The following is a 27,516-nucleotide window of genomic DNA, read 5'->3' on the forward strand; positions in this document are numbered from 1 at the left end:
CTGCCTGAAGCAATACATACATACAAACACACACACACATATATATATATATATATATATATATATATATGTGTGTGTGTGTGTGTGTATATATATATATATTAAAAAAAAAATTTGTAGGCTTACCTAAAAGGAAGCCATTGAGATTAGTCCTGAACTCCCAATACTACCATGCTTTTCTCTGGCAGACCTGGAGAAAGAGCAGCTGATGACTATTTCCAATTAACCACCAGCTGCAGCTACTCAGCAATCACTCTGCTTGAGCCAAAAAGACCAAGACTTTGGGGAAAGGGAGAGTGGAGGGGAGAAACGTGAGTGTAGTGTGTTGAAAAAGGAGATGTGTTTTTTTGGGGGGGGGTCCCCCCCTTTTTCTTTTTCTCCCCCCAGTTGTACTTGGCCAATTACCCCACTCTTCGGAGCCGTCCTGGTCACTGCTCCACCCCTTTTGCTGACCTGGGGAGGGCTGCAGGCTACTCTATGACTCCTCCGATACATGTGGAGTCGCCAGCCGCTTCTTTTCACCTGACAGTGAGGAGTTTCACCAGAGTAACGTAGCATGTGGGAGGATCACGCTATTCCCCCCAGTTCCCCCCCCACCCTGAATAGGCGCCCTGACCGACTAGAGGACGCGCTAGTGCAGCGACCAGGACACATGCCCACATCCAGCTTCCCGCCCACAGATGGCCAACTGTGTCTGTAGGGACGCCCGACCAAGCCAGCGGTAACACGAGGATTCAAACTGGCATTTCCGTGTTTGTAGGCAACGGAATAGGCTGCCACGCCACCGGACATGTGGGTTTTTGATCATATTCTGTGATAGAGGCATTGGAGGAAGAGTGACCCCGGCAACCAGACGGTGGAGTGAGAGACAGACACGGACAACGGATGAACAGCAAAGATGGCATGGTACCTTTTTTCCTTCATGTCTCACTCCCTCTCCTTTCTGTCTCCCAGCGCACCGTAAAGAAGGACCCCCAACCAGGAACAACCTCAGTTTGATTCAGCCCCATTCCCTGCCTCACTGTTTAATTAATAAAGCATATTTGAGTTCTGCAACACTAGTTTGTCCTCATCTAGCATGTCTCCCAGACCGGGAGCCCACATATGGTGGAGAATGTGGGTACTGTGATTGTCGCAACTGCCCAAAAGAGAAATTGAAGCAGTCCTTGCCAAGCCACCCTGGCAGTGGCTGTGCAATAATTATCCCAGCAGGGCCAGCACTCCCAGGATAGAACCCCCACACCCAGAAACGTATTGACTAAATTGACAGCTGAGGACAATGTAGAGGCCTACCTGGAGCTGTGAGGACTGCAGACGGTACAGGGTGGCTAGAGGCAGAGTGGGGAGGGATCCTAGCCCCGTTCTTGATCGGAGAAGCTCAACCAGCCTGTCAGGACCTGACAGTTCTTACCACAACCTGAAGACCACCATCATTCATGGAGGTATGACCCCACCCAGGCCACAACACCCGTGCTCAGATAGTATCCCTCTGCCGCCTAACGCAAAGTTGGCTGACGGAGGGGGATGGGCCTTCAGCGGTGGAGTGAGTGATGTTGGATATATATCAGCCTTCTGGAAAATCCTCAGGTAACCATGGAGATGATGCGGCTCACCAGAGAAGAATGGGTGAAAGGGAGTTGTAGCACAGGCCATTACCAAACAGACAGACCTGAAAGAGGGAGGTTCCAGAGGACGCTGGTCAGGGCGATCCCCACCCAAGGAAGAAGACCAGCCAGGGAGAGGGATGAGAGAAGGTGCTATGAATGTGGAAAAGACGGCCACGTAGTGTGGAATTGTCCAGACAGAGATGTGACCATGCCATCTGCTGACTCAGCCACCCCAACCTGCCTTTATGTCACCTCCTGCTGGGAGCAGAAGACGTGAAGGCACCGCACATTCCTGTATGGGTACGGGGAAGAGACACGGAGGGCCTGCTAAACTCCGGCAGCAATGTAACCCTTGTCAGACCAGAGTATGCAGGAGAACCAGTGACAGGAGAGGTTGATGTATCCTGTGTACATGGTGATGTAAGTACTTACCCACTAACCTCTGTGTACCTTCGGACACCCAAGAACAGACAACTTTGCCAGCTGGTGTGGTCGACAACCTCCCAGTTCCTATATCAATTGGTAGAGACTGCCCTCTTTTCAACCAACTCTAGAAAAAGGCACCCAGGGGTGGTGGAAACACCATGCACCGAAAGAGGGAAGAGAAGATGCAGACACCCATGGCTCAAATGTGTGCTGTAGTACCACCTACCAACCACCAGGAAAGCTCCAACCAGTCTGAAAAGGCTCAGAGCACAACCCCCTCTAGGAACCACCACGGAGTACGCTGAATAGGGGGCTGAGCATAGATCAGCCTCCGAGGAGATCAGATTAGAGGAGGTCTTCTCAGAATTTCTCCTTGCTGAACCAGGAGATGCCCACATTCTGGTTTGGTTTGCCACAGCCCAACTCCAGTATCTTAATCTGGCCCAAGCACAGAGAGTTGTGAAGATGATAGCCGGGGTCCCCCAACCTGGGGTAAGTGGACTCAGTTATCCTCACTTTGCAAAACAAAATGGTTTGCTGTATAGGATACATAAAGTCCGAAAGACTGTAGTTAGTTGGACCCAGACCCTATATATCTAAGGTCCTGTATCTCACTCATACTCACCTACTTTGGGCACATTTGGGGCCCCAGTAAACCTACGAGTGGATCATGGCAAGGTTCTACTGTCTTGGAGTCAAACGGGCAGTCAAGTACTACTCTTGACACTGTGCCGAATGCCAGCTAACCGCCCCCACGACACCAGCACCTGGACCGCTGGTACCCCCTACCTATTCTGTATCTGGAAGCACCCCAGAGCTCCACAGGTTTCTCACTCTTTGAGCTGCTGTATGGCCGGCAACCTAGAGGCCAACCAGGCATAGCCAAGGAGTTATGGGAACAGCAGCCCTCGCCCCACCATTCTGTGATAGAGCATTAGGACCAGATGCAATGGTGCATGGCACAGGTCTGGCCAGTGGTGAAAGAACACATGCAGAAGAATCAGGAGGGGTAGGCATGGATATATAATTGAAGGGTCCAGATCCAGGAATTCCATCCAGGTGAGAAAGTGCTAATACTGGTCTCTTCCACTGAGTGTGAATTCCTAGTGAGATGTCAGGGGCCATATGAGGTGATGGAAGAAAAATGGCACCAGTGAACTAAAATAATATCATGTGAACCTCGTGAAGAAGTAGTACGACCCCCACAGCAACCTTGATGGCCCATGATCCAAACCTGACACCGGAGCCTGTTCCCATGGGAGACCAACTCTCGGTAAATCAAAAGCAAGACCTGAGGGAGTTGATGGGGCAATTCCAAGATGTGTTCTCCAACCAGCCTGGTAGGACCACAGTAATACAGCATAACATTGTCACAGAAACAGGAAGAATAGTGTGCCAACAGCCATATCGTATACCAGAGGCTAGGAGGCAGATGGTGAGAGAGGAGGGTCTGAAGATGCTTAAGATGGGGGTCACTGAGAAGTCATACAGTGCCTGGTCCAGCCCAATAGTTCTGGTTCCTAAGCCGGATTGGAGTCCTCACTTCTGTAGTGATTTTAGAATGCTGAATGAGATATCAGTTTGATACTTATCCAATGCCCAGGGTCAACAAGCTCATTGGGAGGTTAGGAACTGCCCAGTTCATCAGTACCCTGGACCTCACCAAAAGATACTGGCAGGTACTACTCATCAACAGGACCAAGGAGAAGACTGCCTTCTTGACACCAGATGTCCTGTACCAATACACAATCCTTCCCTTCGGATTCCATGGAGCACTGGCCACCTTCCAATGGATAAGATACTCTGGCCCCATCAGAAATATGCAGCTGTGTGCCTCGATGATATTGTCATTTACAGCACAGACTGGGACACCCACTGCCCACACTTGAGGGCAATCCTTTGTGCCCTGAGAGAGGCAGGTCTGGTCATGAACCCCAGCAAATGCCACCTAAGATTAGAGACCAATTATCTGGGACACACTATTTGAAAGGGCATGGTGAAGCAGTAACAAAATAAGGTGAACAGCATTGCCCACTGGCCCCGGCCCAACACGAAGAAGCAGGTGGGCTTAGTAGGGTATTATAGTCAGTTTGTGCCAAATTATATGGCAGTCGCCGCCCTGCTGTGTGTTCTCATCTAACTCAGAAAACGAAAACCACACCAGATCCAGTGGACTGAGGAAGCCGAAGCTGCCTTCGTCCGACTATGAGAGGCCCTCTGCAGAGAACCAGCCTTGGCTACCCTGAACTTCGAGTGCCCCTTCATCTTCCAGGCAGATGCCTTGGGGCAGTCCTGTCACAGGTGATAAATGGGGACGAGCACCCCATTGTATATATCAGCCATAGACTCCTAAAGCAAGAGAAGAATTATGCTACTATAGAAAAAGAAGCCTTGGCACTGAAATGGGCAATGCACAAACTGCAATATTACCTATTAGGCAGGAAGTTTACCTTGGTGACAGATCATGCTCCATTGAAATGGCTCTGCTTAAACAGAAAAATGCACGCATCACACGCTGTTTTCTAGAATTGCAGGATTTTGCCTTCAAGGTAGAGCACGAAGCTAGGAAGGACCATGGCAATGGAGATGCCCTCTCCCCCAGGGATGGGTGGCACTGGGCTGTTGCTCCCTGCACTGGCATGAAGCTATTTTTTGGGGGGGGGGGGTTGTGAGTGCTCCGAAGGAAGCCATTGAGAGTAGTCTTGAACTTCCACTACGACTATGCCTATCCCTGGCAGACCTGGAGAGAGAGCTAGTCTGCAATCACTCTGCTCAAGCCAAAAAAAAAACAAGACTGGAAGTGGAGGGGAGAAACATGAATACAGCTTGCTGAAAAAGGACGTGGGTTTTTGACCATATTCTGTGACAAAGGCATTGGAGGGAGAGTGACCCCGGCATCCAGATGGTGGAGTGAGACTACCGTGGACAACGGCAAAGATGGCTTGGTACCTTCTTTCCCTCTTGTGTCTCACTCCCTCTCCTTTCTGTCTTCCAGAGCGACCCCTGTTAGTCTCCCAGTGCACCGTAAAGAAGGACCCCAACCAGGAAGAGCCTCAGTTTGATTCAGCTCTTGTTTCATTAATAAAGTGTATTTGAGTTCTGTGACACTAGTTTTTCCCTGTCTGGTGTGTGTTTTTTTCCCCAGACTGTAAGCCCAAAATATGTTTGTATGTGTATAATCAGCCAAAACATTGAAACCACTGATAGATGAAATGAATAACATTGATTATCTTGGTACAATGGCACCTGTCAAGGAGTGGGATTTTTAGGCAAGAAGTAAACAGTCAGTTCTTTAAGTTGATGTGCTGGAAGCGGGAAAAATGGGCAAGCGTAAGGATCTGAGTGACTTTAACAAGGGCCAGATTGTGATGGCTAGACGACTGGGTCAGAGCATCTCCAAAATCGCAGGTCTTGTGGGGTGTCCCTGGTATGCAGTGCTCAGTACTTACCAAAAGTGGTACAAGAAAGAACAACTGGTGAACCGGCGACAGGGTCATGGGTGCCCAAGAATCATCGATGCGCATGGGGAGTGAAGGCTAGCCCGTCTGGTCCGATCCCACAGAACAACTGCTCTAGCTCAAATTGCTGAAAAGGTTAATGCTGGCTATGATTGACAGGTGTCAGAACACTGTGTTGCAGCTTGCTGCGTATGGGGTTGCGTAGCTGCAGAGTACCCATGATGACCCCTGCCCACGATTGAAAGCACCTACAATGGGCACATGAGTGTCAGAACTGGACCATGTAGCAATGGAAGAAGGTGGCCTGATCTGATGAATCACGTTTTCTTTTAAATCATGTGGATGGCTGAGTGCATGTGTTGTTTACCTTGGTTAGAGATGGCACCAGGATGCATTATGGGAAGAAGGCAAGCCGGTGGAGGCAGTGTGATGCTCTGGGCGATGTCCTGCTGGGAAACCCTGGGTACTGGCATTCATGTGGACGTTATTTGACACGTAATACCTACCTAAACGTTGTTACAGACCAGGTCCACCCCTTTATGGTAATGGTATTCCCTGATGGCAGTGGCCTCTTTCAGCAGGATGATGCTCCCTGCCACACTGCACAATTATTCAGGAATGGTTTGAGGCACATGACAAAGAGTTCAAGGTGTTGCCTTGGCCTCCAAATTCCCCAGATCTCAATCCAATGAGCATCTGTGGGATATGCTGAAAAAACAAGTCCGATCTATCGAGGCCCCACCTCACAACTTACAGGATTTAAGGATCTGCTGCTAATGTCTTGGTGCCAGATACCAGAGGACACCTTCAGAGGTCTTGTGGAGTCCATGCCTTGACCAGTCAGAGCTGTTTTGGTGGCACAAGGGGGACCTACACAATGTTAGGCAGGTGGTTTAGGTTTGTGTGTGTGTGTGTGTGTGTTTAATATATGCATGTGGTGGAGATATATAAAACATGAACATTATCATATTGAGTATTTGCTTTCCCCCACCACTTCAGCTGGACTCGGAGCAGGAGGCCTTGCGCGCACGTTTGAGAAATGCCCAGGATAAGGTCATGTACACCCTGGTCTCTGTTCCCGACGGAAATGACATCTCCTCTATATTTGAGCTTGACCCCACCACCTTGAGAGGGGGAGACTCACTGGTGCCCAGGTAGGTTGATCACACATTTATTGCCTTAAGAGAGACAGAAATTTCAGACAGCTGTTCCTCCCAGACTAGTATTTGTATCGGGTATTCAGTGCATCCCTGCAAATGCAGTGACTTGCACACATTCTGACAGATTATGGTGAAGGTGTTGCCAAGAAAACTAGTCCAAATCACTAACTCCTTGCACACAAACATGTTATATTTGCAGCCCACATTTTTTTGGGGGGGAATCCCCCCCCCTTTTCTCCCCAATTGTACTTGGCCAATTACCCCACTCCTCCGAGCCGTCCCGGTCGCTGCTCCACCCCCTCTGCCGATCAGGGAAGGGCTGCAGACTACCACGTCTCCTCCAATACATGTGGAGTTGCCAGCCGCTCCTTTTCACCTGACAGTGAGGAGTTTCACCAGGGGGACGTAGCACGTGGGAGGATCACGCTATTCCCCCCAGTTCCCCCTCCCCCCCCGAGCAGACGCCCCGACCGACCAGATGAGGTGCTACTGCAGCGACCAGGACACATACCCCAGACACGGCCAATTGTGTCTGTAGGAACACCCAACCAAGCCGGAGGTAACATGGGGATTCGAACTGGTGATCCCCATCTTGGTAGGCAACGGAATAGACCGCTACACTACCCGGACGCCCCTGCAGCCCACATTTATGTAACATTCTCTAAGAAAAATACATCCAACCTCATGAGCTCAAACTTGCTCTGAGCTGTGCTGCTAGTAGCACACACAGTCCATTCCCTGATCTCACCCTTTGCTGTGTCGGCAAGACTGCAGAGAGAACTTCCCCTCTACATCTGGTCATCTTTAAATGGTACATGTAATCTATGAAAGCGTGTGTGTGTGTGCGTGTGTGTGTGTGTGTGTGTGTGATAGGGTGTGTGTAGCTTACTGTAACTGACACTAAACACTGCTGGGATTTACTGTCATACTGGGTGTAAATGGGCAGGGATCCAGTCCAGATATTATTTTTTCACACTTAATAATGAGCTGCTCCAAACCCAGAATCTGCTTCTGACACGACACACTCGTGTGTGTATGTGTGCGCGTGTGCACATGCGCGCAAGTGTGGTGTAACAGTTGAGGTTTTGGCAAAAAATGGCTCAATGTATCATTTACTGTGTTTTACCCAAAAATGTCTGGCGATGGAAAAAAATACAACAACTTTGAATTTACATACGTAGGATAGGGTGTGTGTGTGTGTGTTTGTATCTGTGTATGGGTGTGAAACTTTGTGCAGCATCAAGTAAAAGTGATTGCAGTTCCTGTCCAGCTGCAGTGTTTTCTGTTGTGCTTTGGCATGGTGCCAGTTTCCCTGTCAACTTTGTTGGGGGGGGCTGACATCCCTATCCTGTCACAGATTTAACAAAAATGTGAAATTGAATGATGCTCAAAAAAGGAACACAATGTCATTCCTCTCAGATTTCACAGTTCGACCCATATTCATCAGATTGCCTTAAAATGAAAGTAGGAGGAAACTGCAAATTACCCAGTCAACGCAATTGCTGTAATTGTCTGCATAAACGTAGCTGGATGTGTAATTAACCAGGTAATTCTACTCAAATACTGTATTTATTTACAGCTTTTTTTTGTGTTTTTGTTTTTGTGGAGGGCATACCAGAGAGTCTGTTTTAAGGGAACCGGATAATTATAATAGCGCTGCATTTTAAAAACACATACCTTACATTCTATTCTATGACCGATCTACTGTAGCACACATGTAAACTTGTTCCCTACAAAAACAGTTTTTGGCTACAGAACATTTGATCGGTGTATACGTGATCCATTTTAGTCTTTTGTTCAGCAATCTTTAAGAGAAAGCCATGAGGACGCAAAAGCAGACTAATGTTTTACAACTCAGAGAGAGTTATGCGCTGCAGAGTGAACGTTGTCAGGCTGACATACAGATATCACAGTGAAATACAGATAGCACAGTGAAATACAGATGGCACAGTGAAATACAGATAGCACAGTGAAATACAGATAGCACAGTGAAATACAGATGGCACAGTGAAATACAGATAGCGCAGTGAAATACAGATAGCACAGTGAAATACAGATATCACGGTGAAATACAGATAGCGTAGTGAAATACAGATAGCATAGTGAAATACAGATATCACAGTGAAATACAGATATCACAGTGAAATACAGATATCACAGTGAAATACAGATATCACAGTTAAATACAGCTATCACAGTGAAATACAGATATCATAGTGAAATACAGATATCATAGTGAAATACAGATATCACAGTTAAATACAGATATCATAGTGAAATACAGATATCATAGTGAAATACAGATATAGTGAAATACAGATATCATAGTGAAATACAGCTATCATAGTGAAATACAGATAGCATGGTGAAATACTGATATCACAGTGAAATACAGATATCATAGTGAAATACAGATATCACAGTGAAATACAGATATAGTGAAATACAGATATCATAGTGAAATACAGATATCATTTTTGAAATACAGATATATAGAAATACAGATACCATATGGAAATACAGATATCATATGGAAATACAGATATAGTGAAATACAGATATCATAGTGAAAAACAGATATCATATGGAAATACAGATATCATATAGAAATACAGATATCATAGTGAAATACAGATATATAGAAATACAGATATCATACTGAAATACAGATATCATAGAAGTACAGTGAAATACAGATATCATATGGAAATGCAGATATCACAGTGAAATACAGATATCATGTGGAAATAAGAGATACAGATATCATAGTGAAATACGGATATACTGAATACAGATATATGGAAATACAGATATAGTGAAATACAGATATCATATGGAAATACAGATATACTGAAATGCAGATATCATATGGAAATAAGAGACACAGATATCATATGGAAATACAGATATAGTGAAATACAGATATCGTATGGAAAATACAGATATCACAGTGAAATACAGATAATATAGTGAAACACATATCATATGGAAATACAGGTATCATAGTGAAACACAGATATCATAGTGAAATACAGCTATGATAGTGAAATACAGATATCACATTGAAATACAGATATCACAGTGAAATGCAGATATCATAGTGAAATGCAGATATCATAGTGAAATACAGATATCACAGTGAAATACAGATATCATAGTGAAATACAGATATCACATTGAAATACAGATATCGCAGTGAAATACAGATATTACATTGAAATACAGATATCATAGTGAAATACAGATATCATAGTGAAATACAGATATCACAGTGAAATACAGATATCGCAGTGAAATACAGATATAGTGAAATACAGATATCATAGTGAAATACAGATATCACAGTGAAATACAGATATAGTGAAATACAGATATTGTGGCAGGATGAGGAAAAAACACAAGAGACGAAGGCGAGTTTGCTGTTCATTCCTCAGCTCCAAAACCAAACTAAAGCAGGAACAACCCTGCACCAGCAAGCCCGGGAACGTAAACCACACCCCCAGCTCACAGCCCTGCTGGGTGAGAGGCATAGCCCCTAGTGTCCGCCACACAGCCCCCCCCCCCGAACACCCAGAAGGGACTCCTGGATAAATCAGTGTCTCACTGGAGGCTTAAGCAGCCTGCCATAACGGCTGCGCCGTCCCTCAGCCGAAACAGTAGGTGAAACACTGTCCAAAGCCGGCTGAGAAGCAGAACGCTGAACCCGTGAAGACACTGCCGGGGTCCTGGAAGGAGGACGACCCCGACGGGGAACCTGGGCCGGAAACACAACTTCGCCTGCCACCCTGTGTGCCGGTTTAAGCCTATCAAGCGTGACACGCTCCCTACGCCCACCCATATCCAGCACAAAACCCTTAGGACCCGTCTCAAGAACCTGAAATGGGCCATCGTATGGGGGTTGGAGGGGCGAGCGGTGAGCATCATGCCGTACAAAAACAAAACGAGCCGACATGAGCTCCGCAGGCACGAACGACCGCGGAAAACAGTGGTGAATGGGGCCTGGAACTCGAGTGCTGTCAGACAAAAAAGTATAAACGGCCGGACGGGGTCGAGGAGCGGAACTCCCAGGCAAAAATTCCCCAGGGACGCGGAGCGGCTGACCGAGCACCAGCTCAGCGGGTGACGCGTCGAGGTCCTCCTTAGGAGCCGAACGCAACCCGAGCATAACCCAAGGTAAACGATCCACCCAGTTACCATCCGAGAGCGCAGCACGCAGCGCTGCCTTGAGTGACCGGTGAAAACGTTCACACAAGCCGTCAGCCTAAGGGTGATACGCGGTAGTGCGGTGTACCTGCACACCCAAGGATTGCGCAAGTGCCGACCAGAGCTCTGACACGAACTGGGGGCCCCTGTCTGAGGTGATATCTGACGGAGTGCCGAAACGGGCGACCCAGGAGGAAAGAAAAGCGCGTGCAACATCCGAGGATGTTGTGGAGGACAGAGGGACAGCCTCTGGCCACCTGGTGGTCCGATCCACCATTGTGAGCAGGTGCGTAAAACCCTGTGAAGAAGGTAGAGGGCCCACCAGGTCCACATGCACGTGGTCGAAACGTCTGGCCGGATCGGAAACGGTTCGAGGGGCGACTTAGTGTGCTGGTGAACCTTAGCGCGCTGGCACGCTACACATGCAGCAGCCCACCCCTTGACGTCCTTGCGGAGGCCAGGCCAGACGAACGTGGATCCGACCAACTTCACCGACACCCGAACTCCAGGGTGCGAGAGGGAGTGAATCGAATCGAAAACTCGACGGCGCCAGGCCACTGGAACAACGGGGCGGGGACGGCCTGTGGAGACATCACAGAGGAGGGCAGGACTGCCTTCCTGCATCACAGCGTCCTCCAGCTTGAGGCCGGTCCGCATTGACCTAAGGGCAAGGACGTCCGGGTCGCTGGGCTGGACGGTAGCCATAGCGGAGAAATCCACACCGAGGTGCACAGGACACACAAGCACACGCGACAGACAATCAGCACCAGGGTTGGACTTCCCGGCCACATGCTGAATGTCCGTTGTGAACTCGGAGATTGCCGCTAGGTGGCGCTGCTGACGAGCAGACCACGGCTCAGTCACCTTGGACATGGCGAAAGTCAGCGGTTTATGATCCACATAAGCCGTGAATGGGCGACCCTCCAGCAGGAAACGGAAATGCCGGGTTGCAAGGTGCAGTGCCAGCAACTCCCGGTCAAAAACGCTGTACTTGCGCTCGCTATCTCGCAGTTTGCGGCTAAAAAATCCGAGTGGCTGCCATGCATTCACCACACGCTGTTCAACCACAGCCCCCACGGCTATGTCAGACGCATCGGTCGTTAAAGCTGTGGACGCCGTGGGTGTGGGATGGGCGAGGAGGGCAGCATTAGCCAGGGCGCACTTAGCTCCGTCAAAGGCCTGGACCTGTTCGGGAGTCCAGTCGACAGGGTCGTTAACCTTCTTAAGCCGCAGGGCTTCGTAAAGTGGCTGAAGGAGGTGGGCAGCGCGAGGGAGGAAACGGTTATAGAAATTCACCATGCCCAAGAATTCCTGCAATGCCTTAACAGAGACCGGGCGGGGAAATTCCGCCACCGCTTGCACCTTAGAAGGCAACGGGACCGCGCCTTGCGGCGAAATGCGGTGACCCAAGAAGTCAATCACCGGCAGTCCAAACTGACACTTGGCCGGGTTGACCATCAGGCCGTGTTCGTCCAAACGACGGAAAACCTGTTTCAGGTGCTCTTCAGCTGACGGACTGGCCACTAATATGTCGTCGAGATAAACGAACACGAAAGCAAGGTCACGCAACACTGAGTCCATCAGCCTCTGAAAGGTTTGCGCTGCCCCTTCAAGCCAAAAGGCACGCGCATGAACTCAAAAAGCCCAAATGGGGTGATAGCTGCGGTCTTGGGCACGTCCTCTGCGCACACAGGAACCTGATGATAGCCGCGCACCAGGTCCACCTTAGAGAAAATAGTGGTACCTGCCAGGCGTATGGAAAAGTCCTGTATGTGTGGGATGGGATAGCGGTCATTGGCGGTGACGTTGTTCAGGCGGTGAAAGTCGCCGCAAGGCCGCCACGACCCATCCGCCTTGGGCACCATGTGAAGCGGCGAGGCCCACGGGCTGTTGGAACGCCTCACTATACCCAGACGCTCCATGATGGCGAACTCCTCCTTAGCTGTAGCCAATTGTACTGCGTCGAGGTGCCGCGCACGCGCAAAAACTGGCGGTCCCAGAGTGGGAATGAAATGTTCTACCCCGTGTTTAGTAACCGCAGTGGAAAAGGCAGGCGTAGTCACCGACGGAAAATCCGCCAGCAAACGCTGAAAAACATCCCCTAATGCTAAAAAGTTAGCATGTGTTAATGGCCCGGCTCCCCCTGTCTCGCACGGAACAGTGGCGAAAGACACAGCATCAATTAAACGGCGGTTTGCAACATCAAGCAGCAGACCATTAGCACACAGAACATCCGCGCTGATAATAGGAACAGTAATGGCGGCGACTACAAAGTCCCACTCAAAATGGCGCCCGTGGAAGCAAACAGTCACCAACCTTGTGCCAAACGTCGCAATGGACGAACCGTTAGCTGCACTCAACTGTGGGCCGCCGTCTTCAGCCGACCTGTCTGTCTTAGCAGGAGGGAGTAGGCTCTTTTGCGAGCCTGAGTCCACCAGAAACCGTCTTCCTGACATCGTGTCCTTAATGAAGAGCAGCTCACTACGTCCACCAGCGCCCACAGCTGCTACTGAGCGCTGCCCTGGAGTTTCCCGGCGCCTCAAACTTGCACGGAGGGACGCAGCGCCTCGCCGTGCCGCCGAACCGCTGGTGGAAGAAACAGAGGCCGCTCCCGCGCCGTCTCCGGGCTGTCACTTAGCCACCACTGCCGGGTCCGCGTCCTCCGACGCCGGCTGCAGAGGCTCTGATGCCACACTCTGCACAGAGAACCGTCTGGTAGCCAGCAGGACCCGATCGGCCTCCTCAGCCAAACCTCGGCAGTCACCAGCGGCCAGACACGGGGAGTTAGCCAAAGCCGCGCGCACAGGAGACGCGGGCTGGCGCAGGAAAACGTGCGGGAAAAGGAATCCACCTTCGTCCGAGCCTAGCAGTGACAGCATATTGTCCATGAGATCCACAGCCGTCCCGTCGCCCAAACTGGATAGGGAAAGGATCCTATCTGCCCTCTCTGCGGCTGATAGGCTGTACCTCCGGAGCAGAAGATGTTTGAGGGCGACGTATTTACCGTGTTGCGGAGGGGCGCGCAACAGCTGCATGGCCCGGCGTGTGGACTGCTGATCCAGCGCAGCGACGACCAAATAGTATCTGGAGTCGTCCGCGGAGATTCCACGCAGGTGGAACAGCACCTCGACATGCTGGAACCACGAGGCCGGGTCGCTCTGCCAGAACTCTGGGAGCTTCACAGCCGCGGCGAGAACGGCCGGCTGTGAGAGTTGGGGCGGCGTGGCCGAAGTGGATTCACACTCTTCTTCTGCTCCAAACATGTTCAATTCGGGGTCACCAATGTGGCAGGATGAGGAAAAACACAGGAGACGAAGGCGAGTTTGAACTTTATTCCTCAACTCCAAAAACCAACTGCAGCAGGAACAACCCTGTACTGGCGAGCCCGGGAACGTAAACCACGCCCCCAGCTCACAGTCCTGCTGGGTGAGAGGCATAGCCCCTAGTGTCCGCCACAGTATCATATTAAAATACAGATATCACAGTTACAGATATCATAGTGAAATACAGATATATTGAAATACAGATATCGTAGTGTAATACAGATATCATATAGAAATACAGATATCGTAGTGAAATACAGATATCATATAGAAATACAGATATCGTAGTGAAATACAGATATCGTAGTGAAATACAGATATAGTAAAATACAGATATCATTAAAATACAGATATCTTATTGAAATACAGATACCATAGTGAAATACAGATATATGGAAATGCAGATATCATAGTGAAATGCAGATATCATAGTGAAATGCAGATATCATAGTGAAATACAGATATCATGTTGAAATGCAGATATCATAGTGAAATACAGATATCATATTGCATATCGACTTTTGCCCCCTGCGGGGAAGTAATGCCATTGAGTGTTACAATTCTAATTGTAAATGGAGAACATTTATCAATGCACTGTTCCTCTGATATGAGTGTTGTTTGACTTGAGTAAATGTTGTCACTTGCCACATACAGAGTATTGGGACTTGCAGCAGTCTGTCAGTTCTCCCAGTGTGATGGCTGATACACGCTGAACAACATGTTGTGATGTTTAAGAATGTTGCAGTGAAAATCAATCAATAGATAACTTTCGGTGGGCAGCACGGTGACGCAGTGGTTAGTGCAGTTGCCTCACAGCAAGAAGGTCCTGGGTTCGAGCCCCGGGGTAGTCCAACCTTGGGGGTCGTCCCGGGTCGTCCTCTGTGTGGAGTTTGCGCGTTCTCCCCGTGTCTGCGTGGGTTTCCTCCGGGGGCTCCGGTTTCCTCCCACAGTCCAAAGACATGTAGGTCAGGTGACTGCCATACTACATTGCCCCTAGGTAGGTGTGTGTGTGTGTGTGTGTGTGTGGGTGGGTGGGTGGGCCCTGTGATGGCCTGGCGGCCTGTCCAGGGTGTCTCTCAGCCTGCCGCCAAATGGCTGCTGGGATAGGCTCCAGCATCCTCATGTCCTGAGAGCAGGATAAGCGGTTCAGACAATGGATGGATGGAAATAACTTTTGGTCCTAGTCTGATAAAAACATTAGATGTTGGTACTTCATACCCAGCATGCGTAGCTAGTGTAGTTGATAAGTGTCCTGCTCCTGCAGCCTCATGTCCAACCCCAGCCTGCAGAGCTTCCTCTCTGTTCTCCCATCGCTCCATCTCTTTCTCAGCTTTCCCACCGTCTACAAACCCCAATTCCAATGAAGTTGGGACATTGTGTAAAATGTAAATAAAAACAGAATACAATGATTTGCAAATCCTTTTCCACCTATATTCAGTTGAATACACTACAAAGACAAGACATTTAATGTTCAAACTGATAAACTTTATTGTTTTCTGCAAATATTCACTCATTGTGAATTTGATGCCTGCAGCACGTTCCAAAGAAGCTAGGACAGGGGCATGTTCACCACTGTGTTACACCACCTTTCCTTTTAACAACACTCAATAAGCATTTGGGAACTGAGGACACTAATTGTTGAAGCTTGGTAGGTGGAATTCTTTCCCATTCTCGCTTGATGTACGACTTCAGTTGCTCAACAGTCCGGGGTCTCCGTTGTCGTATTGTGCGCTTCATAATGCACCACACATGTTCAATGGGAGACAGGTCTGGACTGCAGGCAGGCCAGTCCAGTACCCGCACTCTTTTACTACGAAGCCCCGCTGGTGTAACACGTGCAGAATGTGGCTTGGCATTGTCTTGCTGAAATAAGCAGGGACGTCCCTGAAAAAGACGTCGCTTGGATGGCAGCATATGTTGCTCCAAAACCTGTATGGACCTTTCAGCATTAATGGTGTCTTCACAGATGTGCAAGTTACCCATGATGCCATGGGCACCAACACCCCCCCACACCATCACAGATGCTGGCTTTTGAACTTTGGGCTGAGAACAATCTGGATGGTCCTTTTCCTCTTCAGCCCGGAGGACACAACGTCCATCATTTCCAAAAACAATGTGAAGTGTGGACTCGTCAGACCACAGCACACTTGTCCACTTTGCGTCAGTCCATCTCAGATGAGCTCGGGCCCAGAGAAGCCGGCGGCGTTTCTGGGTGGCGTTGATATCTGGCTTTGGCTTTGCATGGTAGAGTTTTAACTTGCACTTGTAGATGTAGTGACGAATTGTGTTAACTGACGATGGTTTTCCCAAGTGTTCCTTTATATCCTTTACACAATGATGTCGGTTTTTAATGCAGTGCCACCTGAGGGGTCGAAGGTCACAGGCATTCAGTGTTGGTTTTCGGCCTTGCCGCTTACGTGCAGAGATTTCTCCAGATTCTCTGAATCTTGTGATGATATTATGGACTGTAGATGATGAAATCCCTAAATTCCTTGCAGTTGTACGTTGAGAAATGTTGTTCTTAAACTGTTGGACTATTTGCTCACGCAGTTGTTCACAAAGTGGTGAACCTCGCCCCATCCTTGCTTGTGAACGACTGAGCCTTTCGGGGATGCTCCTTTTATACCCAATCATGACACTCACCTGTTTCCAGTTAACCTGTTCACCTGTGGAATGTTCCAGACAGCTGTTTTTTGAGCATTCCTCAACTTTCCCAGTCTTTTGTTGCCCCCGTCCCAGCTTCTTTGGAACGTGTTGCAGGCATCAAATTCAAAATGAGTGAATATTTGCAAAAAACAATAAAGTTTATCAGTTTGAACATGAAATATCTTGTCTTTGTAGTGTATTCAACTGAATATATGTGGAAAAAGATTTGCAGATCATTGTATTCTGTTTTTATTCACGTTTTACACAACGCTGGAATTGGGGTTTGTAAATAAAGAGAATATTATAAAATACTTAGACTGAGTGCAGTGCCTGGTTTCCGTTTGAGGGGAAAAAGAATGATTAAGGAGACACCATTACCTATTTCTGACAAGAGCTAGCTTTTTTTCTTTTCTTTTTTTTATGCATTCGGGCATGTATTTGGGTTATATGTGGATTTGTGTGTTTTTTTTACGTCCAGGAACTCGTATGTCCGGCTCAGACACCTGTGCACTAACACGTGGGTCCACAGCACCAACCACCCCATTGATAAGGAAGAGGAGAAGCCCGTCATGCTCCGTGTGAGTGACCGCTTACACCGCACACCCACAACGACTCGTAAAGCTGTTACCATGCAACCATGTCCTAGTATGTGTGATGCAAGATTAACTGATAGCATCCCCAGTACCTAACTGCAAGTACTCCTGAAGCACTCATATATTTGTATATACTTATATATATATATATATATATATATATACTAGAAGAACCCCACTACAATGTAACGGTTTGGTTATCTACCCGTCTAAATCTCCCTCCTCTTCATCCTGCCAGCTAACCACCTTCCCCCTGCCCCTAAACCCCCCCCCACTCCAACTCCCTCCCCCCAAATGCTCAGAATCATCTGAAATGCCGAGAAAAGTGGTTTACCCCCCCCCCACTCCTACTCCCTCCCCCCAAATGCTCAGAGTCATCTGAAATGCTGAGAAAAGTGGTTTTTAGCCATTTTTAGAAAATACGTATTTTGCATAATTATTATAATTATATTTCAATTTTCTGCTATTTTTCTGGTCCTCTCTGGAACAATACCTACCACCTCCCAAAGAAATGAGGATCATAAGTGCATTTTTGCAAAAATGCATATATTTTGCATAATGCCAAAACATTTCTAAGTCCCAGAAATTTTTTTATAGGTGAAAAAATCAAAGATGCTCAGAATCATCTGAAATGCCGAGACAAGTGGTTTTTAGCCATTTTTAGAAAAATGCATATTTTGCATAATTATGCATAATTTTAATTTTCTGGGATTTTTCCCTTACTCTCTGAGACAATACCTACCACCTCCAAAAACAATTAGGATAAGCTTTAGTTTTCGGTCCCGCTATCTACACTAACACCACACACACACACACATTCCGAAAATATATGAGTAGATATATTAAGGCTATACCGATACCAGCATCAGGTATTGGTCCGATACTGTGCACGTGTACTCGTAATCATAAAACTGCTCCGATACAACAACACCCGATACCACTTTACAGCAGCGTTACATTCACCTCTCAGCTGAGCAGGGGGCGGTGGAGGAGGAGCAATGTCAGCCGTGTGGAGATATTCCAGAGTAAATGACGGTGACAAAAGTAAAGCCGACTGCAAATTATGCTCAGCAAAATTTAGTGGCCAGCCGCTCCCTATTCTAGTTCAAACACCCACCCTCGTACAGCATGCGTTCGCCAACTGCACCTCTCCGGCCGGCAGTCTGGAAGGAGGCACCTCGCCACTTCCGTGACAAGGCGACTCCAGGCCGAACCACTGCTTTTTCCCCACACACACAGACGCATTCAGATCATAGGGCCATAGGGTCGCAACTCCCAGTCCCCAGTGGGCGACTGCATCCACACAAAGCCAATGCTTAGACCGCTACGCCACCACAGACTAAAAAGAAAAGCTAGCTCTTTCAACACAAGCGGTTGGATCAAACAACTGAAGAACCAACACGACGCCGAGTTCAAGGCGTTTGCTAATCGCAGCGGGAAACGGCAACAACCAACTCTGCAGCAGACGCTGGGGAAGCGAGAGGACATGTGCAGAGACAACCCGCGGGCGGGGGACAGAACAGCTGAAACATGCAGTTGAATGTTCCAATGTCAGTAACGACAATTTGTTACGCTAAAGTGTGGTTATATTAAAGTGAAATGTGTGGCAACGCCATGTTTAAGAAAAACCTATACTAGCTGAATGTTCAAATGTCAGTAACGACAGTTCGTTACAGTCAGAATGAACGTCTGATGAAAACAAAACACATTTTCAAAGTAATTGTAAGAAGTGTAATGGCATTATTAAGTACTCATATCAGTACTTGGTCTGAAAAAAAGTGGTATCGGTGCATCCATAATATATATATATATTCACAGTTTGATACATGACATCATCTTATGTCGGTCTTGTTCATTTCATTGCTCTAGATCGGTACTTCCACACTCAAAGAGGACAAAGAGGCATTTGCTATTGTGCCTGTCTCCCCAGCTGAAGTGAGAGACCTTGACTTTGCCAATGATGCTAGTAAAGTGCTGGCTTCTATTGCTGGCAAGCTGGAGAAAGGCACCATTACACAGAATGAGAGGAGGTAAACGGTGAAGAAAGATGAGGAGGTTGATCGTTTTTAATATAGTATGCTGTACGGGGATGATATCTGTGTATTAATGTGTGTGTGTGTGTGTGTGTGTGTGTGTGTGTGTGTGTGTGTGTCCCCAGGGCGGTCACCAAGCTTCTGGAGGATCTGGTGTTCTTTGTCGTGGACATTCCCAACAATGGGCAGGACGTGTTGGACATCATGGTCAACAAGCCCAACAGGGAGAGACAGAAGCTCATGAGAGAGCAGAACATCCTCAAACAGGTAGAGTCAAACGTCTGAATGCATCTTGGAACATTAGATTTGGAGTAATTCACAATAGTCATTTACTGGTGGACATTGCTGAATTTGACTCACATTCCCCTTAGTCTCCTTTTACATTAAAATTGTATTGGAGGACCAACACGGGGATCGCCGGTTCGAATCCCCGTGTTACCTCTGGTTTGGTCGGGCGTCCCTACAGACACAGTTGTCCGTGTCTGCGGGTGGGAAGCCAGGTGTGGGTGTGTGTCCTGGTCGCTGCACTAGCGCCTCCTCTGGGCCGCCGAGATGCCTGTTGAGGGGGGAGGAGAAACTGGGGGGAATAGCGTGATGCTCCCACGCGCTACGTCCCCCTGGTGAAACTCCTCACTGTCAGGTGAAAAGAAGCGGCTGGTGACTCCACATGTATGGGAGGAGGCATGTGGTAGTCTGCAGCCCTCCCCCGATCGGCAGAGGAGGTGGAGCAGCGACCGGGACGACGGCTGGGAAGAGTGGGGTCATTGGCCAGATATAATTTCTCTGTTATCGTGAGTGACTTACAAATGAGTGTTTTAGAAAAAATTGTTGTGTTTTTCTTCCAGAAAACAGCATCAAAACTTCTTCCCTCAGACCAGCACGTTCTTCTGACTTCTGTTTCCCTGTTATTTTATCTTGTCACAATGCAATGTCTGTGTTCAGATCTTCAAGCTGCTGCAGGCTCCCTTCATGGACAGTGGAGACGGGCCGATGCTGCGACTGGAGGAGCTGGCTGACCAGCGCCACGCCCCGTTCAGACATATCTGCCGCCTCTGTTACCGCGTCTTACGCCACTCCCAGCAGGACTACCGCAAGAACCAGGTACTGTCTGTCATGCCCGATACTCCTGTCACCATGCCTGCCCTGGGAATACCAAGGAGAGGTTTGCCGAGCAAGACGCATTCCATAGAGCAGCAAGCGCACACACGTCTCATACGGTCGTGCCCCTGTTAGCTCATGGACTCATCAGATGACGTGAGGGTCTAGACCAGAGTTTCCCAAACTGTTTTATCTGGGGACCCACTTTTTAAAGATAACAAATCAACATGACCAAATTCACAGTAGCCCTTATCTAGAAATTGTGAGAAGAGCGAATTTGTGCATAAATGAACATTCCTGACAATTGTTACTGCCATTTCCACATCACCTCGTATTCTCCTGAAAAGGTCAACCAGCCACTCTGAAGAGATACGTATGATGAGCGGCTCGGTGGCGCAGTGGTTAGCGCGGTCGCCTCACAGCAAGAAGGTCCTGGGTTCGAGCCCCGGGGTAGTCCAACCTTGGGGGTCGTCCCGGGTCGTCCTCTGTGTGGAGTTTGCATGTTCTCCCCGTGTGTGTGTGGGTTTCCTCCGGGGGCTCCGGTTTCTTCCCACAGTCCAAAGACATGTAGGTCAGGTGACTCGGCGTACTGAATTGTCCCTAGGTGTGTGTGTCTGCGTGCACGCGCCCTGTGATGGACTGGCGGCCTGTCCAGGGTGTCTCCCCGCCTGCCACCTAACGACTGCTGGGATAGGCTCCAGCATCCAGTGACCCGAGTTCGATAAGCAGCTTGGGTAATGGATGGAATACGTATGATGAATCACAACTTCATTTTATGCACGTGTTCTTGAAAACATACACACATGTTAAATAATTTATAAATGAGACCAAATAAATGCATTTAGGCAGAGGTGACATTTTAACGTCTTTTTTTCCCTGCTAATCAGTAAAACAGAAGGTAAGCTTGCCTCTCATATCAGATTCAGCGTTATAAGTACAATTATCAGAACAATACACACATTCAGTACTATCAAATACGTGCTTCTTGCTGACAGTTTTTGTTGAATTGCCCGTGCCTCCTATCAGAACAAGTAGGCCTGTGTTTAAGTGCAGCTATTGTTATCAAAAAATAGATCTCGAACAGTCAACAATCAATTCGTTAACCACACCGTGTCTGTTCCACATCACATCTCATTAGGCTCATGATGTGTTATTTACTGACCCTGACATGTCTCTAGGCCTACTCCAAATACCCAACGGTACGGTTCAGTTTTACTTATTTATTACCTCGCGAATGTGATAGGTGGGCCTGCTTGCTTTTTAGTATCACATTCCAGTCCGGTGTACAAGAGGAGAACCCAACGCACATATCAGGTGTAGTGTTCAGTCCATTTCTGATGGAAACTATGAGTGTGGGGGCAACATGGTGGCTCGGTGGTTATCGCCATCGCCTCACAGCGAGAAGGTCCTGGGTTCGAATCCTGGGGTTGTTCAACCTTGGGGGAATCGTCCCGAGTTGTCCTCTGTGCGGAGTTTGCATGTTCTCCCCCGTGCCTGTGTGGGTTTCCTCTGGGTGGTCCGGTTTCCTCTCACAGTCCAAAGACGTGTAGGTCAGGTGAATCAGCCATACTAAATTGTCCCTAGGTGTGTGTGTGTGTCGGCCCTGTGGTGGCCTGGCGGCCAGTGCAGGGTGTCTCCCCACCTGCTGCCCAGTGACTGCTGGGATAGGCTCAAGCATCCCGCAACCCTGATTCGGATAAGCGGCTTGGATAAAGGATGGATGGACTGTGAGTGTGGTTGAAATACCTACGAGCTTCCTCGTGTGGCTTAAAGGTGTACTGCAGATATAAAAAAATTAAGAAATTCTGCAAATTTATTTGGCGATTCAAATATCTCCTGCGATCCAACTGTGGGTCCCGACCCGGTCTCTGGGAATGCCTGAACTAGACAAGGAGTGAAATGTAAGAGTTTCCGCTTACGTTCTCATGCCCACTTACAGCCAACTCTCAGCCCTCTGAACTTGACTGGCGTCATTTTGAGGAGAAGACTCATAAAAGTAGTCCATTTACGTAACCCAAATATTTTGTGGTTCGCTGGTCCGTTATGAAAGTGGCCAACAGAACCCCAGAGAACACATGTACAGCACAATAGCATCTGTTATTTCAGTGATATACCAGTTTAAGTAACAGGATAAATATTGAGATTGAGCTGACAAACAATAAATTAACATAACATGTCCAGCACAGTCAATAAGGGGAAAAGCTGAGTGGTGTGGTTTTGAAAATTAAAACAGAGATTGTGAGTTTGAGTAAAAAAAAAAAAAGTAAGCACACCACCCACAGGCAGAGATCTTGTAGAACCTAGTATAAGATACATCTAGAACCTAGTTAATTTTATTCATAAACAACTTATCAGTCTTTTAACTGCTCAGTTAATTGGCCATTAAACAGATGGTTAACTTCATACAGCAAATTAATTATTGTTTAAATGTTGCTAAAAGAAAAATAACAGTAAGCCAATGCTGCATTGAACTGAACCAGTAAAATTTGAGGATCAGGCTATAACTTCTTGAATAAAATAAATGATAAGCAGTTTTACACTTCAACAAAGTTTTGACGATTGGGCTTGACAGCTGAGAGGGGATGGATCGTCCCTGTTAAAAACTAAATTCGCAATGTGCATTAAACAATAAACCTTTGGATCAGGGACATAAGTCTGCCGCAAAGAGCCCGGGTGCAAAAATTGTTATGGGCCCCCCTACCCAGACATCTTCGCTTATGAGAACGAAGATTACTCTTAGTTCTGGTTTAGATTTATATATATATACATTTACATTTATATATTTGTATATGTTTGCATCTCCTTGATATGTTCTTATTATTGCAAATAAAGCAGTATTGCTTTGGTACTGGAATCATATTCTTAGAGGGCTGCTGACTCAGTATGTTGTGTTTGTCGTTGGTAAGACATTTCATTTGGGCTTTGTTTAAGGTGTATGCATGTAATAGCCCATCCTCCTTGGCAATTTTGTTTGTATAGCCCATTATTACAATTTAGAAATTTGCCTCAGGGGACTTTACAGCAATACAACATCCTGTCCTTAGACCCTCGCATCAGCTAAGGAGCAACTTCCTTTAAAAACCCCTTTAACAGGGACAAAAATAGGAAGAAACCTCAGGGAGAGCAACAGAGCAGGGATCTCTCTCCCAAGACAGACGTGCAATGGATGTTGTGTTTACACAATTTACACAATACAACATTGAAAGAGGACAACAGAAATATAATGAAATTATAAGATGTATGAAGAATATGATGAGGAGGATGCCAAGCAGTGTCAAGATGCCACCGGAACAGCCCAGGACCTGAGCCACGTGACCACCATCACTATGGAGACCTGGGAGGAGGACAAGACTGCACGTGCACACAAGGGAGACTCACATTACACCATTCACACACAGGAGATTAGAAAGGAGAAAACATTATTTAGAGAAAGAGAAAAGACATGTGAGAGAAAAGAGAACAGTTTGCAATAGTAAATAATCTATACAATGTCATCGACACAACAGTGCTTTGTAAATTCATTGAGACCGAACCCGATCTGCCATGCAGTACAAGTGGTGAAGTACTCAATTAAAGGCAACTAATTGTAGGTAAAATGAAAAAGATGAGTTTTAAGTTTGAATTTAAAGTACTCAACAGACTCTGATTGTCTGATGACGGCAGGCAGGTTATTCCACAAGAGCAGGGCCCGATAGGAAAAGGCCCTGCTGCCAGCCCTGTATTTTGAGAGTGGCGCGCTCGAGATGGAATGTACAGTTTAAGGAGATCAGACAGGTAAAATGGGGCAAGTCCATTTAGGATTTTATAAGTTAGCAGAAGCACCTTGAAGTCTGATCTAGCAGGGATAGGAAGCCAGTGAACGGAGGCAAGAATTGGTGTAATATGGTCAAAATTTCTAGTTTTAGTTAGGATTCTAGCTGCAGCATTTTGAATCATTCTGAAGACTTTTAGTTCTAGCATGTGGCAGACATGCTAGTTAACGAAGACAGCGATTTTGGGAGCTACACCAGCAAAGCGCAAGAAAACCAGCAAATAAGTAGATTGCCGATGGCATCGATCTAACTAGACCCCTTAACAAGAACAAGAGCAGTAATCAAGTCTGGATTAAACAAATGCATGTATTAGAGTCTCTTCGTCAGCCATGGACAGGAAAAACTGAACTTTAGCTATGTTTCATAAGTAAAAAATTTAAAAAAGGCAGTCTTGGTGATTTCTTTCAAGTGCTTATCAGAGGAAAAGCTGGAATCAAACTTAACACAAGATTTTTGGCTGCTACACTTTGTGAAATCATCGCGTTATCGGGTTAAAAGCAGGAAAACATCCAATTTGTCACAGCAGCAGAGCAGGCCTCTAAATTAGTCATTTGAGTATGATAATCAGCTCTTTTAGGCACATACAGCTGAGTATAATCCGCATAGCAATGGAAATGTATTCAATGGCTGTGTATATTTTGGCCAAGAGGTGAAATATAAAGAGAGAAAAGGAGAGGGCCAAGAACCGAGCCCTGAGGTATGCCATATTTAACATCAGGGAATTTCGATGTAATATTATTATAGCAGACACAATGTGTTCTTCCAGGTAAGACAGAGCTAAGCCAGAGACACTAAAATTACAATTTATTCTTTCTAATAGTATGCAGTGATCAGTGGTGTCAAAGGCTGAGCTGAGGTTCAGTAGTAGAGGCACAGAAGTGGAATCGGAGGCTATAGCAAGCAGAAGATCATTCACCACTCTGGTCAGAGCAGTTTCAGTGGAGTGACAGGCCCTGAAAGCTGATTGAAAAGGTTCACATAGATAGTTTTCTTCTGTATGGATTGACAGCTGTTGATACACAACTCTCTCTAGTACATTAGTAAAGAACTGAAGATTCGAGACTTGTCGATAGTTACATAGAGACTCTGGATAGAGGTGCGATTTGTTAAGTAGCGGTTTGACCACAGCCGTCTTAAAACTGCTGGGAAAAGGGCCAGTAGCAAGTGATAAATTAACAATGTCAAGTACTGTAAGTCCCAGGAAAAAAAAGTTTTGTTGGTAAAGGGTCAGGTAGGCAAGTTTTGGGCTTAGAAGCTGACACTAGCTTTAGTCAAAGTATTGAGAGTCTCAAAAGCTGTATAACAGGGACTATCAGTGACTCATTGTATAGATATGAATTTGGTAAGACAGGATCAGCAGAAGTAGTTGGAGCTGAAAAACTCATTTTGTTTCTGATCTCATCAAACTTAATGCAGAAAAAGTTTAGAAACTCATGAGCCGTGAATGGTGAGCAGCTAATAGACAGCTGCTTTTTAGTAAGTGTAGCTACAGAGTCAAAGAGAAAGCTGGGGTTGTGTTTATTAATATTGATTAAGTGAGAGAGATACGCTGCTTTTGCAGCAGATAAAGCACGCTTGTATTTCAATAAACACTCGTGCCACGATAGGTAAAAAACTTCCAATTTTGATTTTCACCATTTACGTTCCAGTCTCCTGCAGGCCGCTTAAGAGCACGTGTCTCATCATTAGATCAGGTCATAGGCCTCTTTAGTCACCTAGCTGTGGTAGTGAGAGGTGCAACTGAATCGAGAAGATGAGAGAAGGCCACATTTAAGTCACTAGTAAGATTTTCAACAGAGTCAGTCATTACAGTGAAAGGAGCCAAGACTTCAGGCAGCTGCTGGCCAAATGCAGCTACAGCGGATGGACCAGTGTGGCGATGGACAATTACATCTGTGCCGACATTAACTGGACAGGCCAATAATGCTTCAAATTTAATGAGAAAATGATCTGACACAGCAGATGTGGTCGGCAAGACATTCAGATCAGAAACAGCTATCCCTTTAGATAAATCCAAGTCGAGGGTGTTACCACTGCAATGAGTCAACTCTTGGACAAACTGAGGGAGCCCAAAAGTATCAGCTAGTGCCAGAAAGGCTTTACTTAGAGGACCAGCAGCCTTATTCAGGTGAATATTGAAATCAACTAGAATTAGAATCTCATCAGAATGAGTAACAAGACCTGAGACAAATTCTCCAAATTCTTCAAGAAATAGGGAGTAACAGCCAGGAGGTTAGATGATCACAATCTGGACTGAGCCGAGTCTCTTCGTGGCTGAGGGAGACGGACTTAGAACAAGAGCCTCAAAAGATTGGAATTTAGATTCAAGTTTAGAAGTTAAATTGAAAAATGGACTTAAATATTAAGGCGACACCCCCACCTTGTTTATTTGCCTGAGCTTCATGGGCATAAGTATAGTAAGGTGGGGGAGCTTCATTTAAGGGAAGGAAAACATTTGGTCTCAGCCATGTTTCACATAACCCAATCATATCAAAACTATGTTCAAGAATCAGATCATTTATTAGTAAGGCTTTGGTAGACAGTGAACTGATATTTATGAAACCAAATTTAAGCATCTTGTGGAAGTGATCAGTAGTAGGCAGAGCTTTAGAGCTACTAATAGGTGACATATTAATTGGAATTAGACACCTCGTATTATTAGTTGACAATTTTGAAGATCTACGCTTTGAACGATGTGTTCACACTTTTGGTAACATTAGATGTTTGGTTCTGTGGATTATTAGGTGCTTCGTTGCACATTTCACCACCACCAGTGGAAGGAATGATTATTAGATTATTGTGATTCACACGTTTAGGAGAAGAGAGCTTGGGGGGCAATACAGCAACGTAAACGGCTATCTATATTGCTAGACAAAAGAGTGGCGCCATCCCCAATAGGGTGAATGCCATCCACTTACAGCAGGTAAGGGCAGGCCCAGAAAGAAGGCCAGTTATCAACAAAGCCGAATCCCTGCTCATTACAGTAACGGTAACGAGCCAGCCAGCGGTTCATTGAGGTGAGCCTACTGTACATCTATGGCATCATTATCCTCCATGGGTAAAGGACCAGAGACAATTAATCAATGCCAACACATCTCAATCAGCCATTCAATCTCTTTCTTGGCAACACCAAGCCTATGGGACATAAAAAGCAAAT

The 27,516-nt window shown here is 46.8% G+C and overlaps 1 protein-coding gene across 1 annotated transcript in view; it reads left to right on the plus strand.

Annotated features, from left to right (window-relative positions):
• The window catches only part of LOC130107877 (inositol 1,4,5-trisphosphate receptor type 1), a 204,821-nt gene that overhangs the window by 66,638 nt on the left and 110,667 nt on the right, over positions 1 to 27,516 (plus strand). The window contains exons 12-16 of the mRNA XM_056274659.1: positions 6,491 to 6,645; positions 17,302 to 17,401; positions 19,286 to 19,446; positions 19,575 to 19,716; positions 20,392 to 20,550. Coding sequence (XP_056130634.1) covers positions 6,491 to 6,645; positions 17,302 to 17,401; positions 19,286 to 19,446; positions 19,575 to 19,716; positions 20,392 to 20,550 — 717 coding nt within the window. The remainder of the gene's footprint in view (positions 1 to 6,490; positions 6,646 to 17,301; positions 17,402 to 19,285; positions 19,447 to 19,574; positions 19,717 to 20,391; positions 20,551 to 27,516) is intronic.

This window comes from Lampris incognitus, chromosome 2 (genome assembly GCF_029633865.1).
Source record: "Lampris incognitus isolate fLamInc1 chromosome 2, fLamInc1.hap2, whole genome shotgun sequence".
Taxonomy (NCBI): domain Eukaryota; kingdom Metazoa; phylum Chordata; class Actinopteri; order Lampriformes; family Lampridae; genus Lampris; species Lampris incognitus.